This window comes from Betta splendens, chromosome 3, assembly GCF_900634795.4.
Source record: "Betta splendens chromosome 3, fBetSpl5.4, whole genome shotgun sequence".
Lineage (NCBI taxonomy): Eukaryota > Metazoa > Chordata > Actinopteri > Anabantiformes > Osphronemidae > Betta > Betta splendens.
Window position 1 is genome coordinate 4,470,201 of NC_040883.2, and position 16,221 is coordinate 4,486,421.

The 16,221-nt window shown below is 44.9% G+C and overlaps 1 protein-coding gene and 1 long non-coding RNA gene across 13 annotated transcripts in view; one reads left to right on the plus strand and one right to left on the minus strand.

The window, feature by feature from the left end:
- celf6 (CUGBP Elav-like family member 6) overlaps positions 1-16,221 on the plus strand; it is a 106,919-nt gene that overhangs the window by 74,549 nt on the left and 16,149 nt on the right. For 4 of the 12 annotated variants that reach the window (XR_003785289.3, XM_029143826.3, XM_029143824.3 and 1 more), the window contains exons 4-6: positions 4,667-4,795; positions 8,598-8,677; positions 16,039-16,212. Coding sequence is in view for 11 of the 12 variants with exons in the window: in XM_029143826.3 (XP_028999659.1) it covers positions 4,667-4,795; positions 8,598-8,677; positions 16,039-16,212 (383 nt within the window). In the remaining variant the exon portion in view is untranslated. The remainder of the gene's footprint in view (positions 1-4,666; positions 4,796-8,597; positions 8,678-16,038; positions 16,213-16,221) is intronic. The other 8 variants (XM_041069988.2, XM_041069986.2, XM_029143830.3 and 5 more) reach the window with 5 other exon arrangements.
- On the minus strand, positions 2,476-16,148 carry LOC129603883 (uncharacterized). Its single transcript, XR_008694201.1, has 4 exons — positions 16,015-16,148; positions 12,764-12,897; positions 2,993-3,201; positions 2,476-2,920 (listed from the first exon to the last, which is right to left on the minus strand). It is a non-coding gene; the product is annotated as an uncharacterized LOC129603883 (long non-coding RNA).

Here is a 16,221-nt window from a genome sequence, read left to right on the forward strand (position 1 = left end):
GTTCCTTGGAGGTTTTAATGAACTGTGCATCTCGTTATCAGATGATTTTTAACATTTACAAGAAAAGAGGTAAAATATTTATTCAGACCATGCAACTGGCAAGTTCCCCTAAGTTTTCTGAAACGTTCTGTGTTGGGTTTGATCGGGCTCACCAGAAGGTGTAAAGCTCCCCTCTCACTCCCTTTGGGTAAATGGATGTGGCAGCTCTAGTGCATGGGTAATGCATTTACAAACACAAAGCCTGTATCCTCTCATCATGCCTGATACACTGGCAATTTGAATGTTTGTTCTTCTCTGATTATTCCATTTACCACTTCACTATACTGGATAATCCACTTGCATACATCAGATCGGGACCAGCAGCAGAAAGGTTTAGTGTGTGGCTGCACATCATTTTCATGGGGATGTGGTCTGCTTACCTCTGCCGGCTGAGTAGGAAAGATATAGAAGTTATAAATATGGTGGTGCTTAGGATGTAACTTCAGATGTTGCGTAAAGGCAAAGGCCAAACTTGTGGCTGCTGGGCAATGCAGCTACCACTAAACATACAGTATACTGTTCATATAACATCCATCCCATTACACGTTCTAACTCTAACGGCTCGAATCATCAATTAGTTCCATAATAAGAATAGACTACAGTAATTAATGTTCAAAAGTTCTACAATGTGACATAAATCAAACAAAGAGGATGCCACAGATCCAAAGATCGAGGTTAAGTCCATTCTTCAAAAAGCCACTATGGCTTAATGTCCACAATCCAGGTTCTCACAACACAATATTCATCATTACTGTTACTGTTATTCAAGTCCTTTGGTTCCATGATAGACATTCATGCAGATCCTTCACATCCACACGTGACAGTGAAATACAGCCGTTAACAGAAAACCGACGTTGAGCTCAATATGAAGTAGCTGTTCCCAACATTTTGTTTGGCCTGCACGCCTACATGCGAGCGTGGCTGGTGGCGCGCCTCAAAGGCAGCGGCGCATCAGCATCAGGCCTTTCTAATGAGTCCATAAGAAGCACAACTTCTCTGTTGTGCTGCCTGGAACATTACTCTGCATTTGAAATGCACCCAGCCGCCTAGCAGGCATCTTTTATCGTCGGATGCAGCTGTCCATGCTTACTGAACACTTACTACCACCAAGCTTCGCTGGCTCCTGCCAGGGGGCAGGTGATAGAATCATGAAAAATAAGGGGAAAAAGAAATATTTACCACCAAACAGGACAGTAATACTTTATAAATAATATTCCCATTACTGGCAAACAACAGCAGCAACTTCACAAAAGTAGACCAGCAGAGAAGAGCAGGGTGTGGGATGACAATAAAGGGTGAAGGGATACAGATACAGATGGAGCAATAGAGAGACAAAAGGAGAAGGGAGCAAAGGAAAAGCACCATCTATATGCATATACAGCAGCCCACAACACAAGTAGCACTTTATTCCAGGGAGAGAAGCATCAATCTTGACAGCATATGGCGTCTGTGCAAAATCCATTAATTTTTAATATACCGGGCGCTGAAATGAAAAGGCTTCCTGAGACAAGCAATTGTCAGATGTCAGTAGTGTTTTGATAACTTTTTTGATCGCCCCTTTTATTTGCATTCATAAAACGGACCTGTCCACATGCCACCCCGGCTTGGACACAGCCTGAGACTGACACGGAACCATTTTCCACACAACTGCTCCCACCCTCAGTCTGGAGATGAGACATTGGGGGGAAACAAAGCAGACGCGTGGATGTGACAGGAAGTAGTGTACGGAGTGAGCGTGTCTGCGCAGCACCTAAAAGCAGTTTCAGCAGCATGCGTGTCCTTGCCTCTGCTAATTAGGTTTTGAATTATGAACCGCTACAGAGAGACATGGATTAATTAACGCCAGGTAGCCAACTAAATACTACTACAGCACGCGCACAGGTGCTCACATTATTATTTTAAAATAGCGGCGGGGTTTAAAAGTGCAGATTACAAAAGTCTCTTCAGGGCGGAGCGCAGAGGTGTTGTACAGCTCAAATGTTCTCTAGCTGTGGCTGAGCTCTGTTGGAGGGATAAGATGAGCCCCTCTCAAGGAAAGATAAGTACAATGAGGTCAAACAGTCGGCTCAATGAGTTTTGTCATTCCTCTATATCCCCAGACAGTTCCATAGGAAGGTCCTCACCCCTCTTAATGCAAATACATGCTTGTACTAGAGAAGGGTATTCTTTTTCTCTCCACTTCTAATGGATTAATATGTAGAGTCATGGAGTCACCTCCTCGTGCAGAGAGTGTATTTATTTATATTCGCAAAATGCCAATTTAAAGTCTGTGAATAGCTATAGGAGATGAACAGGATCTCGCAAAATCCAATAAGAGCTGCTTTGGAGACAGGTGCAAAGTGGACTAATTAATAGCAATCTATACTCTGGCCAGGGCACGCAGTGGGCCGACTGAGACGCTCTCGGGTCAGGCAATGAAAAGATAGCAGCTCCAAATTCATTTTCTCGCTGTGGCGCTCCCAAAGGAGGGCTCAGGAGTACACTCACACTTCCTTTAATGCCTTCACTGGGGTGTAATTTATTTTTGCGTTTGCCAGCACATTTGGAAAGTTCATTACCTCGCTCATGGCTTGTTAATTAGCCTTGTAAAGCCGCCATTAGATCTCCTCGGGCCAGGACCGAGATGAGACTTTTGTCCCAAAACATTAACACACCGCAGGGGGCCTGTGAAAAAAAGCCCACTGCCCATTTAAGTTGTAACAGTGACACCTCAGTGGAAATCGGATAGATGGAGGGGAGAACGTCTGGCTGTTGCTAGATTGTATTTTTCACCTCTGTTGCTACAGACAAGGGTCAGGATCCATTCTTAGTAAAACCTGTCCAGCGGTGACTTTAAAGCCACACAGCTCCTCCCACGATTGCCGTCCGTCCGTCGATGTCTCTGCAAAAAGCCCAATTAACGGTCACATAAGCTAAGCTCCGAGGCTGGAAGAGCGGCAATGAGCGGTAGTACCGAGCTCAGCTGGTGGTTGTGAGAAGTCCTGCTGCGCGAGGCGTGACCACGGGAACACGGACGTGACACCCCAGCTACAACGGCAGCAGTGGGGAGCAGGCAGCGTGGCCTTATTGATTACGGAGGTGCTCATTTGTGTGGCCAAGCGGGCAGCAGCCGCGTGTCTCAGCTGAACTCTGCAGCGACAGGAACAGGATCCGATTCCCCCACTGCAAAGACAAAAAAAGAAAAGGAAACCCTGGTGCTTTATTTTTAGAACAGCTGCGTCTAATGGGGCCTGGCAGGTACAGGAGGCGTCACATCTGTCGGGGCCCAGGTGATGCTCCTGCCCTCCGCTCCTCCCCGCTCCTCACCAGTCAAATGACTCACAGTGAAGATCAACAGTGTCATTTCCAATAAACTCCTCTTCCTCTTCCTGCCACTTTCTATCAGTTCTGGCGATGGGTTCTTGCTAGTAGCCATTTCATTCCACAACACGGTGAAACAGGAGATGCATAATGGAAAAGATGTAAAGAAGATGAATACGCTGTCTATTGCCAGGGCACTAGGAAGATTAATTAGAGAAATCCAGCTTCCTGAGTGGCCCAAACTTTGTAGTATAGAGCCCATACATCTGAGCTGGAGTGCCTCCACGGAGGTCATGCATTAATGTGAAGATGTAACTGTAAGTGTATCTGCCCTACAAATCTAAGGAGTAACATCATAGTCAACGCCTCTTTGGATGAATACTGGTCAGGAAACTGGAAAAGGCTGGTGGTCAATGAAAGCCCACATTCTAAAACCCATTAATCAATGGATGTAGCCAAGTTTGAGCCACTCACCAGTAGCGTTTTCCTGCTCAGGACAAAGCTTTCAAATAGTATTGATTTACATCATCATGTAGGATTTTTATTTCCATGCCTCATATAAAGCACTGATTTCAAATTGGCTAATTAAGCCATCACGCACTTTACAGAAGTACTTAAGTCAGGTTCATATTTTATAAGACATAATATACCAACGGTTGTACTTTGTCATTCTTTTGTTCCAGGGCATGAGAACTAGACCTTGTAGCTTTCATTGTTAAAATGTTTAGCAATACTTTTTTGCCAACGCCACAAAGACAAATTCCAAAAACTACCTTAGTGGTTGTAACTAAACGGAGAAAATGAAATCTCTTAATTATAATAAAGAAATAACAAAAACAACAATTTACAAAATTGGAGAAACATCAGAGCTTTAAAGCTTTGATTCCATGCAATGTGTTCCATAATTATAGACTTTGGATGTACAGTAAAAGCGCGGTGCCGTCAGCCTGAATGAACTGACGCACGCAGACGAATCTAATGGTTCGTCTTCCTACGCAAAACGTTCGTGTTCTCTTTCTACTTGGACCCAAAAGTCACAACAGTCAAAACATCACCTGTATCAAACATCGCTGCTGCGAACCTGAATAGCTCACTGGAAACAGGAATACATCTCCCCCCATCCCAGCATGAGGCGGCACACTACACAACAACAATAACAGCAGCAGCGGCAGCAGCTCAGGCTCAGCACAGCGATAAAAGGGGGGGGGGGGGTTGGACAAGTTCCTCTCAGCTCAGCAGAACGGTGTCATCAGCTGTAGCATTTGTCTGTTCTCTCTTCTCTTCCACCCCTCCTCCCCCTCCCTCCCTCCCCCCTCTTCCCATCCAGAAGACAGGAAGCTGTTTGTGGGAATGCTTGGCAAGCAGCAGAGCGAGGACGACGTCCGGCGGCTGTTCGAGACCTTCGGCCAGATTGAGGAGTGCACCGTCCTGCGAGGGCCTGATGGGGCCAGTAAGGGTCAGAGCCCAAACACCGTCCCACTCTTTTGCCCCCCCGTCTGGACCGGACCGGACCGGGCCGGACTGTCCATGCACATGCGCTGCCTCTCTTTGTGATCACGGCCTTTACATTCCTCCCAGCCGCGCTGTCTGCCATCCACTCCGCGCTCCTGAATAACTCATCCTCCCCTACAGCTATACACTTTTCACCTCCTCTTATGTGTCTCGCTAGCATTTCTTTCATACCTCATTGTCACCGTGCCTCGACACCTCCTTCCTCCCACTTCCCTTTTCTCGCTACTTTCTCCATTTCTCCAGCCTTTTCTTCTTCCCACTCGAGATCTCACTCCCTTTTCTTCTTCCCCTCCCGAACGTCGTCGCGGCGGCTCCTCTCACCCTGTGCTCGTACCCAACAAATACATCTTCCAACACCTTGTCTTTCGGCGCACTCAGCCGACGTCCTCCTCTTCCCGTTATCTGAAAAGTGGAGGGGTGTAATCATGTTTGTTTCCCACATTCCCATCATCTCTCCCCAGAGACGACGCTGGACGATAATGTCCTACTTTAAATAAAGCAGCCAGACTCTGGACGTCTCTGCTGTCGCTCAGTGGCTTTTCCTAAATTCACAAACAGCCTATAATTTGGAAAAATACTCAAATGACGTGTGTGCAGTTTAATGGGTAGAAAGCAGGCAAATTAACGGCGGCTATGACATGTACAGTGCAGTGAGGATCGTTCTGACAGTGCACACGGCTCCCCCAACGGCCTTTGATGCAAGCGGCTCCTCCATATTTAAAGCGATAACGCCAGTGATGAAGCTCTACCCTTCATTGTGTCTGTCGACTGTGATTTCATCTCCCGCATGAGGCATGTGAACGTGTGATGCGTGGAGGGCAAGAGAAAGGCAGCTGATATATCAAACGGAGAGGACGGTTAAAGTGAACTGTGCACCTACAGTATCTGAGTATCTCTATCTGTTTCTCTCGCTGTTAATCCTGGATCTATTGCTCGTACCCCCCCCCCACCAACCTCACCACCTCTCTTTCTCCCAACCTTGTTTCCTATTTCACCCCCTCTCTCTCCCTCCCTCTTCCTGTCTCAGATGCCTCAAGCTGATTGACAGCACATAAAATGAAATAAGGCCAATGCTGCTGTCAGACAGGAACTAGTTTTCTCCCTCATTCACGCCTTCACTCCTTTTCACCCACCTGTACTCCACATATCAACTCCTTTTCGTTCTCCTCACCTCCCCGTGCCATATATTTCTTGTGCTGGTATTTGTCTCCGTTATCACTGACGCGATCATCCCCTTTTTCTTGCCTGCCATGAAATGGAAAACTGTGGAATAATGTTAACCACGAATGCTACCACCAGACAAAGGTCTCATATATAGGTATCTGGCCCTATCACTCACTGCGCAACAGTCCCACGCAATCATTACGGGATGTTACGGCAAATTATTGTGCCAGCCGCCTCGCTCGGGATGAGGTTCCCCTAATTTGAATGAGACAGACCTTGAAATTGACAGTGCTATCTGTTCCATGATGGAGGCTTTGTCCCCTGTTGATGTAAATGTATGCTACTCAGAGGCTTTTCAGCACCCCTCTTCACCCAATAAAAAGGCCGAGAAGTTTAACATCCATCTCTCTATGGTGCTGCTCCTCAAAGTACTTTCAAAGTGCAACACTTGCTGCCAGAGTTGAATAGATCCCCGAATTGTCAGGAATAATAGAGAGATGGCTTTTAGGTCTATAATTAAGTTGTGTTATAAATGTCACCAATCCAGCGGAATGGAATTCATGCATACATATTATTACCCCGGGAATTCAAAAGGCGGCGCGGATCCTCTCTCTTGAAAGCAATACAATCTCTCGTTTTCCTTTCCCCCCAACTTATTCAGAGCCATCAAATTCAAGAACTCATATGTTCACTATAATTTATGACGCTCCAGCACTTCCAGTTTTTTGAAATGTTGTGCTCTCTCTCTCGCTTTTTTTGGTCAAGAAAAGCACGGTCGCATCGCTTCCTTTTCAGAGCATTGTATGTTCTATCAGTCAACGATGGTATTAGCCAAGCCCCGTGTATTCACCATTTCTTTCCGTGCCGATCTGCCGGGGTCACTGGGACCCTGGCATAATATCTGATAGCCTTGTTAGGGAACCACCAGCAAGATACCTCGCTTTACAAAACCAAATGATTTTTTATTTTTTTTTTTGCAAGAACAAACCCTCTCTTACTATTTCAACTACAAAGGTTAAATGCGTCTGTTCCTTCAAAGACAGCTGCAGTCAAATGGCACACGGCGCTGAAGCTTTTCACTCGGACAAATAAAGACCTTTGCAGCCTCTACCCGGAGGGGCGTTCAAGTGAAGTAAAATGGGTGCGAGAGTGCTGTGACAGAATCAAAGGATTCTTTGACTTATCTGTTTCCCTCTGCACATCTATAAAGCTCAAAGGGTATTTGACAGTACGGAAAACACATGGTCTTTAATGTACTACTCGCCAAACATCCACTGTTTGCAATTTATTATGTGGTTCAAATGTCATTGGAAAGCCTCTGGTACACGCAAATTGTCCCCCTTTGATTGTGCACACAATGCATGGACCCCCCCCAAGTTAAGTCTTTCTGAGATTGTCAGGTAATAATTAATTTGTTTGTCGGGAGGGCAAGGATAGGATGTACTGTAGAACTGCATGGGTTGCTTCCACAGCCAGAACTTCTCCGGAGCCCACTTATCATTGTTTGTAATTTAAATGAATCATCATGACTCCTGTGGGAACGCAGAGTGAATAAATGTATATGAACACATGTAAGCGTTTTAAATACTGCGGGTCTCAGCAGTTGTGGAGAAGCCAGGCGCTGAACCCAGGTCTTAGACACTGGTGATACTCAATTAATGAAAAGGAGGAGGAATTAATCCACGAGTTTGTTAATTAGGTATCTCTTGACTTAACACATGAGCTACCTGAAGGCAAGGATAAGAATAGGACATAACAGAATACCTCTTGCAGTCTATGACGACCATAAAGCGTAGAGAAATAGCTCCTGTTTAATTTAATGGCCTCTGGAAAATGACCAAATTTCAGATCCACTGTATTTTAGTCCACTTTCGCTCCACGTCACTGTAGCTCATTGCGTGTCTGTGCCTACACAGTGACGCACTACTTCCTCACGTGGTTATTGTATGAACAGTGCGCTTCCAAAACACATATTGTGAATTAATATTATCTGCTCGAATCGTGGTTAATATCGTTTGAAATGTTAACGCGGCGAGGCTCCAAAGCGCGGCTGCCAAGAACTGTTCATCTGTCTCACGGCCAACTTTCCTATGTTGACTTTCCCTTTTGTGCATTAACAACACAACAGATTTAAGATGATTTGAATGCCCCTTGAGCAAAGACCCCTCCGTCTGAAATTATGTGCGTGCAAAGATTCGGTTAGATAGGCAGATTATAATACTATGCCTTTGTCATCATAATCTCTTTTATGAGTGACTGCACACAAATCACAATGTGTAAATATTAAACAGATTAATAATCACAAACAAGTCAGGATAGTAAATGCCTTGGCTCCATGCTCCAAAGTGGAGGGGGTGGAATTAGAAATGGGCGAGGGACAGGATGTTCCACACAGCTAATGCCTTCACTACAATTAGACTGATTTATTCAGAGTTATGCGCTGAACACACACATGGCAGAATATATTTACAAACCAGATAACATGAAAACAATGGTAATGAATTGTGTTCTTGCCCGCATTCAAGGCCATCTCACTGATGCTGCTGCCTCCGTTCTGCTTCTCTCTTCCCTCGTCCATGCAGGCTGTGCCTTTGTCAAGTTCTCCAGCCACGCAGAAGCGCAGGCCGCCATCAACAGCCTGCACGGTGGACAGACTATGCCTGTAAGTAACACCCTATGAAGGCGCGTGTGATGTGCTGCCACTTTGCGTGGCTATTTGTGCCAGCTGTTTTCCCTGTGGTGGCGGCTTTATGAATTAGTTGGGGTAGGCTGGGTTAAGGTTTACAGCAAACACTGGCAGACATTTAGACTGCGTCCTGTCGCTTGTTTTGAAAAGTGTTCGTTTTTCATGTATGGTTTTAGAACTCTAATCTCATAACATACAGCACATGAGGGAAACAAACAGAAATAAATCCAGAATAACTAAATTTTTTTTACTTTATATTTTTTATTTATGTTTATGTCTGTGCATCATAATGTCTTTATCACACAAAAGATTCCCATTGTCAGCACATAGCTGCAGTTTCTCTATCACTCAATATCCACCTTGCTCTTGAGCTATTTAAACTACTACTATGAGCAAACTGATAAGAAATATTTATGCTCATACAGTACATAGACATGACATGATTAATGTGCACCACATCTGAATCCTTCCCTGTATCCCAACATTTGATCGCATCTGCTAAATACTTACAAGTCTTATTTATATTATAGTCTTAGATTAACCGGAACTGAAATCAAAAATTAAAAAGATTTGTGCATATGCAGAACAGTTTGTAATCACTGATCATGATGATATTTTGGGCATCTTAGATAAATTACTATTGATAATTATAATGGAATCATTAAACAGCACAGAACACTCAAATTGAAATGAACAAACAAAATCATCTAAATTTGGATTTGGTAAAACTCAAAAATATTTATTCTTTAAATGTTACTCTTCATTTCATAGTGTTACTTTGGAGGGAGAATGACTCATGTGGTACATTTACTGTAGCTAACAAACGCCCAGCTAGAAGCAGGACATGGTATAGGAAACTTAAATCCAGTGTATGTAGATCTGTATATGCTTTTATTTCTTGGTACAGTGCTGAATGTCCACCATGTCAAAGAGGAAACCGTCCCTACTTTAAAGTAGTGGCTTTTACACTGGGTGACAGTGTGTCATCATCTTGCTGAAGCAATCTAATTGAGTTACTGGCCCAAGAAATGTTATTTCAGAAACAGTTTAACTTTTGACACCGTATATGCTGCTTGAGCAACATTAGAACAGCTACAGAGATAGGCCAGAGTTTGATACGCTCTATGCAGATTGTGGAGATTCTAACCTCCCAATAGAACACATTTATTGTATATAACAAATAAATGCTGTACTGTATGTCTACCTAAATGTATGCATGGATACTGTGAGTGACAATAAATGCAGAGAAATGCAATGCAATAGATAGATAGTAGCAGGTGCTGACTTTGTGTTTTGTATTATTTTTTGTAGCTTCATGCTGCAAAACAGGAAAGAACAGCTAGTTCGAATGTGACAGTGTGGCTCCAGTCAGGGGGTGACGTTCTGTTCAAAATGCTAAATTTAAACACTGTGACGAAGTATTAGGAGATGAGAAGAGACGGATGTTAACGAGAACACTGCATGTTAATGATATTAAAAAGCATACAAGAGTTAAGGTGGATTTCCACGTCCTGGTTTCAGTCAGTCTCCAGTTACCTTTTTAAACTGTATCCCTCCACTTCCTCAGGACTTGGATACTAGTTTTGCTATGATAATGCTTTGTTATATTGTGGTGCATAAGAATAAATTCCATATTTGTAATAGATAGTGGACACAAATCCATGTTTGTTCCCGTAGCTCTGCTGCAGACACATATTGACTGTGTGGACGGTGGAGGAGACGTAAACATGTTTAGAGCGGTGCAGAATATACAGTAGCTAGAAGTTTACAAGAAACTGTGGGAGCCATATAAGAGTGTGCTGCTGCGGCTTGATATACAGCGACGCAGTTATGAGCTGCACTCAACAGCATTTGTTTGGAGGCAGGATGAGTAACTCTTGTCAGGCTGCAGTTCATTAACAATTGAAAATGTTTCTGTCAGGCTTAAACAAGGTCACCAAAGCCTCAGTAAAAGAGATGATGAATTAGGAGGCAGCCAGTTACTAGTGTATAGGCGCCGAGTGCTGCACAGCTGGACACACACGTGAGCGCACAGTTTTTCTGGCACAAATCCGCACCTTCACACACTTCACTGATGTTCCGCAATAAATATTTACGGACGCTTCCTGGCAGCCAGATTCCGTCCTGGAAGCCAGATGTAATTTACACATCTTTTTGATGCATCCTCATTTTGCATTACATTGAAGTAGTGAGGGAGGAAAATAAGTGGTGGAGTCGCTTCGACTCCGTGTGTGTTTGCTGTGCACATTAGAGACCACTCTTTTTTTGGCATGTAAGCCACAAGGGTCAGGATTTAATAAGCAGTGGGCCATGAGCCAAACAGTAATCACGTTGCATACTGATCATGCACAATTATGACAGGCCACTTACTAAAATCTGATTATAATCAAGATATTTACCTACTACTCAAACTATCTTGTTGACTCGATGAAGAGAATATGTTTACATCCAGGAGATTTGCATATTTGGACTTGGAGAGACTGATCTCGTACAGATCTAAAACGTGACTCGCGCTGCCTTTTTTGTCTGTTGCACTCCAGGCAAAGTTGCCTTGGGTTGAGTTCCTGAGTCACCTAAAGTTTGCTCCAAATGAACTGTCCAATGCAACATATGGAGCCCCAAACAGACCCGGGGCAGATCAAGAGCCACGTTGAAGTTCATTAATAAGCTATATCATCCATGTCGCTCTTCCTCTATCCCTGCACCTGTTACCATATTCTCCCCAAATCCAAGTTCCTCTCAGATTAATAGGCAAGGTGGCTATTAGTATCCAACTATGGCTTTGGTACCGATGGGGATGCAGTTAATTTGGATAATATCACTGCCACATGTCGTCAACAACAGGCTAACAGGAGGCAGGATTCAGAGAGTGGGCTGCCAGCTGTGAAGTCTGGATGAACCTTGAACAAAGAGTTGTAGCTCCCTGTGTGTGTGTGTGTGTGTGTGTGTGTGTGTGTGTGTGTGTGTGTCTCTCTCTCTCTTAATGCTTTCGCTGCAGCATCTGTGTTACCTGGCACACACACACACATGCCATAAATAATGCCTGCTCCAAAATACGCTGGCCCAGAATGAAAGGCTTTAATGAAGCTTAAGGGCAAGGGATGTTACCAAAGGGCATGCGCTGATAGATCGGGTCATAGATTTAATTGATGTTTATTGCAGATTGCAGGTGCTTCTAAAATTAACTTAAAAGGTGATTGGGCACGGAACAGGCACTCTCGCTGGTTCAGCTGTTGAATTACAGTAGGGCTGCAGAGGCACAGGTGGCAAAACTTCAAATGGCAAAGCCAGGGGCAGGCAGACAGCACCCAGCAAATTGCAGACATTGTCATGTTCGATGTCACAGCGTGGCTGACAGGACCTGTGGAGCTCGCCGGTGCTGGCAGCGACGAGTGCGCGCGCGTGTGATACTATAGTTCTGGATTAATGAGAGATAAGTCCGAGCCAGAGAACATTGTCACTGTAACACAAAATGCATCAAACTCCACGTGAAGCTATTGTAGAGCCTCGGCGGACTTTGTAGCCAACAAACTGCACGGACTCGTGCTTTTCATCTCATTACGGCACAAGCGTTATTTATGGACACAACGTAGCATTACGGTGTGCGACAAGTGAAAATACTATTATTAATGGCATAATTTTTCTTGGGTGTCTTTTGGCTCGACGCGGCGTGCGCGCGTGCGCGCGGCAGCTGCAGCCGTATGTGGTGGACAGCAAGGCCACACCAAGACAGCATCATCCGCGGCTAATGAGAGACAGTCCTCCCATGAGGCTAGCAGAGACGTAGCGAGGTTCAGAGAGTCCAACACGGGCCCCGCAGGGGGTTCCTCCAATTACCAAACAAACTTGTTCTAGTGTTTTCTATTAATTTCTAAGAAATTCCCAATTAATAACTTCAGTTTAGTATGTCAAGCTATGCAAAACGCCAGTGATGGAGAAAAACGGGAGCTTTTCAGCGTACAGTGTTACTAAATGATCATTAAGTGCCTTTCAAGATGACCGATTTGCCTTCACTGAGCATGTTGTTGTATTATATTTCTGTGAGCTGGAGTGTGTGTTTACCTGCTGGTAGACTCCACCGCTGTCTTTGTGTCGCAGTAATGCACACATCAGCGCATAATGCCGTTTCACTGGTTTAGTTGACTTGTAATCCCTCAATTACCGTTGTGTATTTCTCCGTCTACACATTTCGTGGCCTGCACAAAATCCAATACGGGAGATTTTCAGGAGTCAAGTGTGTTGCTCAAGAAATTAGATTAGTTTTTGAACCCATGACAAATTCCTTAGTTGTACCTGTCAAAAGTGAAGGCTCCCTGTTGGCCCTTATCAAATTCAGCAAATTCATTTTCTCTCCAGGTATAGGAGTCCTGCGGTTGGAGGTTATTATTTTGTTTGTTTGTCAGCTTGTGATTTTCTGCTACCAGTGAGCAGTGGCTGCTTTGCATCCAGTGCCTGTTGTCTGATGCCACCTGTTCCTTCATTACCTGGCCACATATTATTCTTTCTATGCGCATGGCAACTCTTGATCCGTGAGGGGGCTCACACTCTGAAATCTGCCTTTTCTGATTAGACTCTGAATCTGGAGAGAATACACCTGCTTCAGATGTGAGGATATGAAACTCTCCTATTCAGGGGTGAGGGTGAACATGAGAGGGAGAATTTTTGTTTGTTTGTTTTTTTTTTGGGAGGAATATTTTGTCTTTTATGCCATGAACGTCAGAAAACCTAGGCTGTGGGTGTCAGCGCTGACAACATTTGCAGAGGCTGTTGCAGCGCTTTAGCGCTGCTGCCAAGACTTTTCGGCGCAGACACTGTAGACTGGGTCTCCTCCTGTGATGTCATGTAAAGCAGAGGACTCTGCTGGGAGAAGCCAGACCAGGCCAGACTTGCCTCATCTGAAGCAACGGCTCAGCGAGCACAGGCAGCCTGAGGCTTTTACAGTCCTAATGCTTACAGTGTACTCTTCATTGGGTATTAAAGACATAAAAGAGTATGTGGATACACAAAGAGAACGATGAATGTGATCTAAATGCCAGGCCCCCTTGCTGTGTCCAGACCTGAGCAACAATGGTGAAGGAATATGTTGACACTGGAGGATGATGAAGTGGCAGCCTCATTAAATCCATCAGACCAGTCTCGCAACCAGCCCACAGAGCTGCGAACTGAAAAAGGTCACGAGGTAGAAAGAAATGAAATTAGGAAGGAAGAAATTGCTATAGGTATTGGTTTAACTAATTGAAATGGCATTGGGGGAGAAGCAGCAGATGGGTCTCCTCTGGCCTGAGGTGGGGTGCTGGCTGGCTCTGATAGGATCCCATCTGAGATGCACTGTCCCTGGGGTCCAAGCTGATGCCTTCCCTCACTCCCCAGACACTTCTCACTTATCTGCAGCCAGCACACTCTCAGAAAACTTTCCACAACAACTTATGCGCAGCATTTTTTATTTATGAAAATCGCAAAATGGTCTAGTTACAAAATACCTGTTGCTATGGGGAGGGATGAAGACTTAAAAATGGTGACTGGGCGGGATAAATATATATAAGCAGGAATTATGTAAGGTTTGCTGCAGCAGCCATGACTAACCAGACCCCCGAGCACACGACCACCCCTGCGAACTGCCCTCGCGATGGCACGCTTAGCGCTCCCTGTTTAAATTTTCATGAAACGCTTAGAAAAACAGGACACATTCCGGCATGAATTACCATGAGGTGGCGTCAAGTGAGGCTGCTCCACGGCGAGGCCAGGTCTGTTTGTTCTGTATCTAAATATGCACTTTGTGGGAAACAAAACTGTTTGCTTGTGAGATTTTCTGTTTGGATAGCGCCGCTTCAGTGACACGAGGAGCCGAGTGGACCCCGAGAGCAGCTCATGTCGCCTCCAGTTCCTTAAACGCCGGAGCTCATACATTCATGCACTTAAACGTCACTGTGGCCTCTGCAGTTCAGTCACATTTCATACACCCAAACATAATATGGAAATCTAAATCAAAGCCTGGATTTGTACTGACCCTGTCAAGATGAGACATTTTGTGAGAGATGAATCCAGGTTGTGATTATGGAGTCCTTTTCTCCCCGTGTCTTTGCTTTTATGATCTTACTAATCATATCCTGACTGGCCCCTGGCTGCCTGTGTCCTTCTGTCCTGGTGGTGTTCCATGCTCTTTCCCAGCATGCACTGCCTGTAATTAAATAGGAGCCTGGTCCTCTTGACAGTGTCTGCGGCTGCCTTCTCTGCCTGACAGCCCCCTCTTCCCCGTTCTCTTTCTCTACGTCTGTCTCTCTGTCTTTCACTCACACACTTTCACTCCCCTTGCTCTCCTTGCCTGGATGTCACACGAGGAACTGACTCTGGTCTCTGTCTCTCAAATGATTTAATTGGATGCAAACTCAGGAGCATGGACATCAATACGGAACTATATCTGCCATAAGGCAGAGCCATTAGTCAATACTTCGCCCTCCACATGCCGAAGGCTTTTGTCAGACCTAATTACCCAGTACCGTATTCAGTGGAGCTTCACCAGTGGGGGGACTGGGACTCCTGTGGGATCTGGTTAGGATCACAGTTCATTCCCAGTGTATACAGTGGAGTTGGAAAGTTCACAAAAGCAAATATCACTCACTACTCTGCTCCATTTATTGCTGACAGCTAAATGACTGCAGTCATAGCTGCCTGCATATTCAGCTCCACTGGCTCCGGTGACTTGGAATTATTAGGTTTTGAAGGTTAAAGTGTAGCGCTCGCTGGCCATCAGATAACGTAGCATGTTCACCACTGTGTCTCCCTTGTGGTGATGCACTCAGAATCGTTCTACCAGCTATTATGTACAACATTTTGTTGTAGGTCAATTCCCAAGGGAAACGCACACAAAATGCTATTTTTAACCACACAATAAAACATGGGAATCTAATGCATGCACCTAGTAACCTTGTTTCTAAATGGCCTGTATTTGGGTTAGTGTCTGTTCATATATCAGCAAAGCATCACACATTAACGTGAGCAATAGACCTTTCTCACTTTGGCTCAACATTGGCTGTAGCTAACAAACATCTGTTGATTGGCGAGATGCTTCGCTAAAGCGATAGGTGCAATCTGCACAACCAGCCAATTCTAGGTTGCCATGGTAGTAAAACATGGCTGAGACTAATTATATTCAAATTAATTTTGCTCTTCTTTAGACGTTAACCCACTGCAAAGCCTTCTTTAAATGTTTGGTTTATATAAAAATATAATTTAAAAAAATTGTAAACCCCTGCTTAGTAATACCAAAGGTTATGCAGCAAGCCTCCTTCCTAATCCTGTGCGTCTCCACTGACCCTGTGAACCCCCTGTGCTCGTAGGGGGCCTCGTCGAGTCTGGTGGTCAAGTTTGCAGACACCGATAAGGAGAGGACCCTGCGCAGGATGCACCAGATGGCCGGCCAGCTCGGCATTTTCAGTCCCATGACCATCCAGTTTGGGGCCTATGGCGCCTACTCTCACGCTGTAAGTCTCAGCCCGGCGGGGGAGGAGACGGTGAGCTTT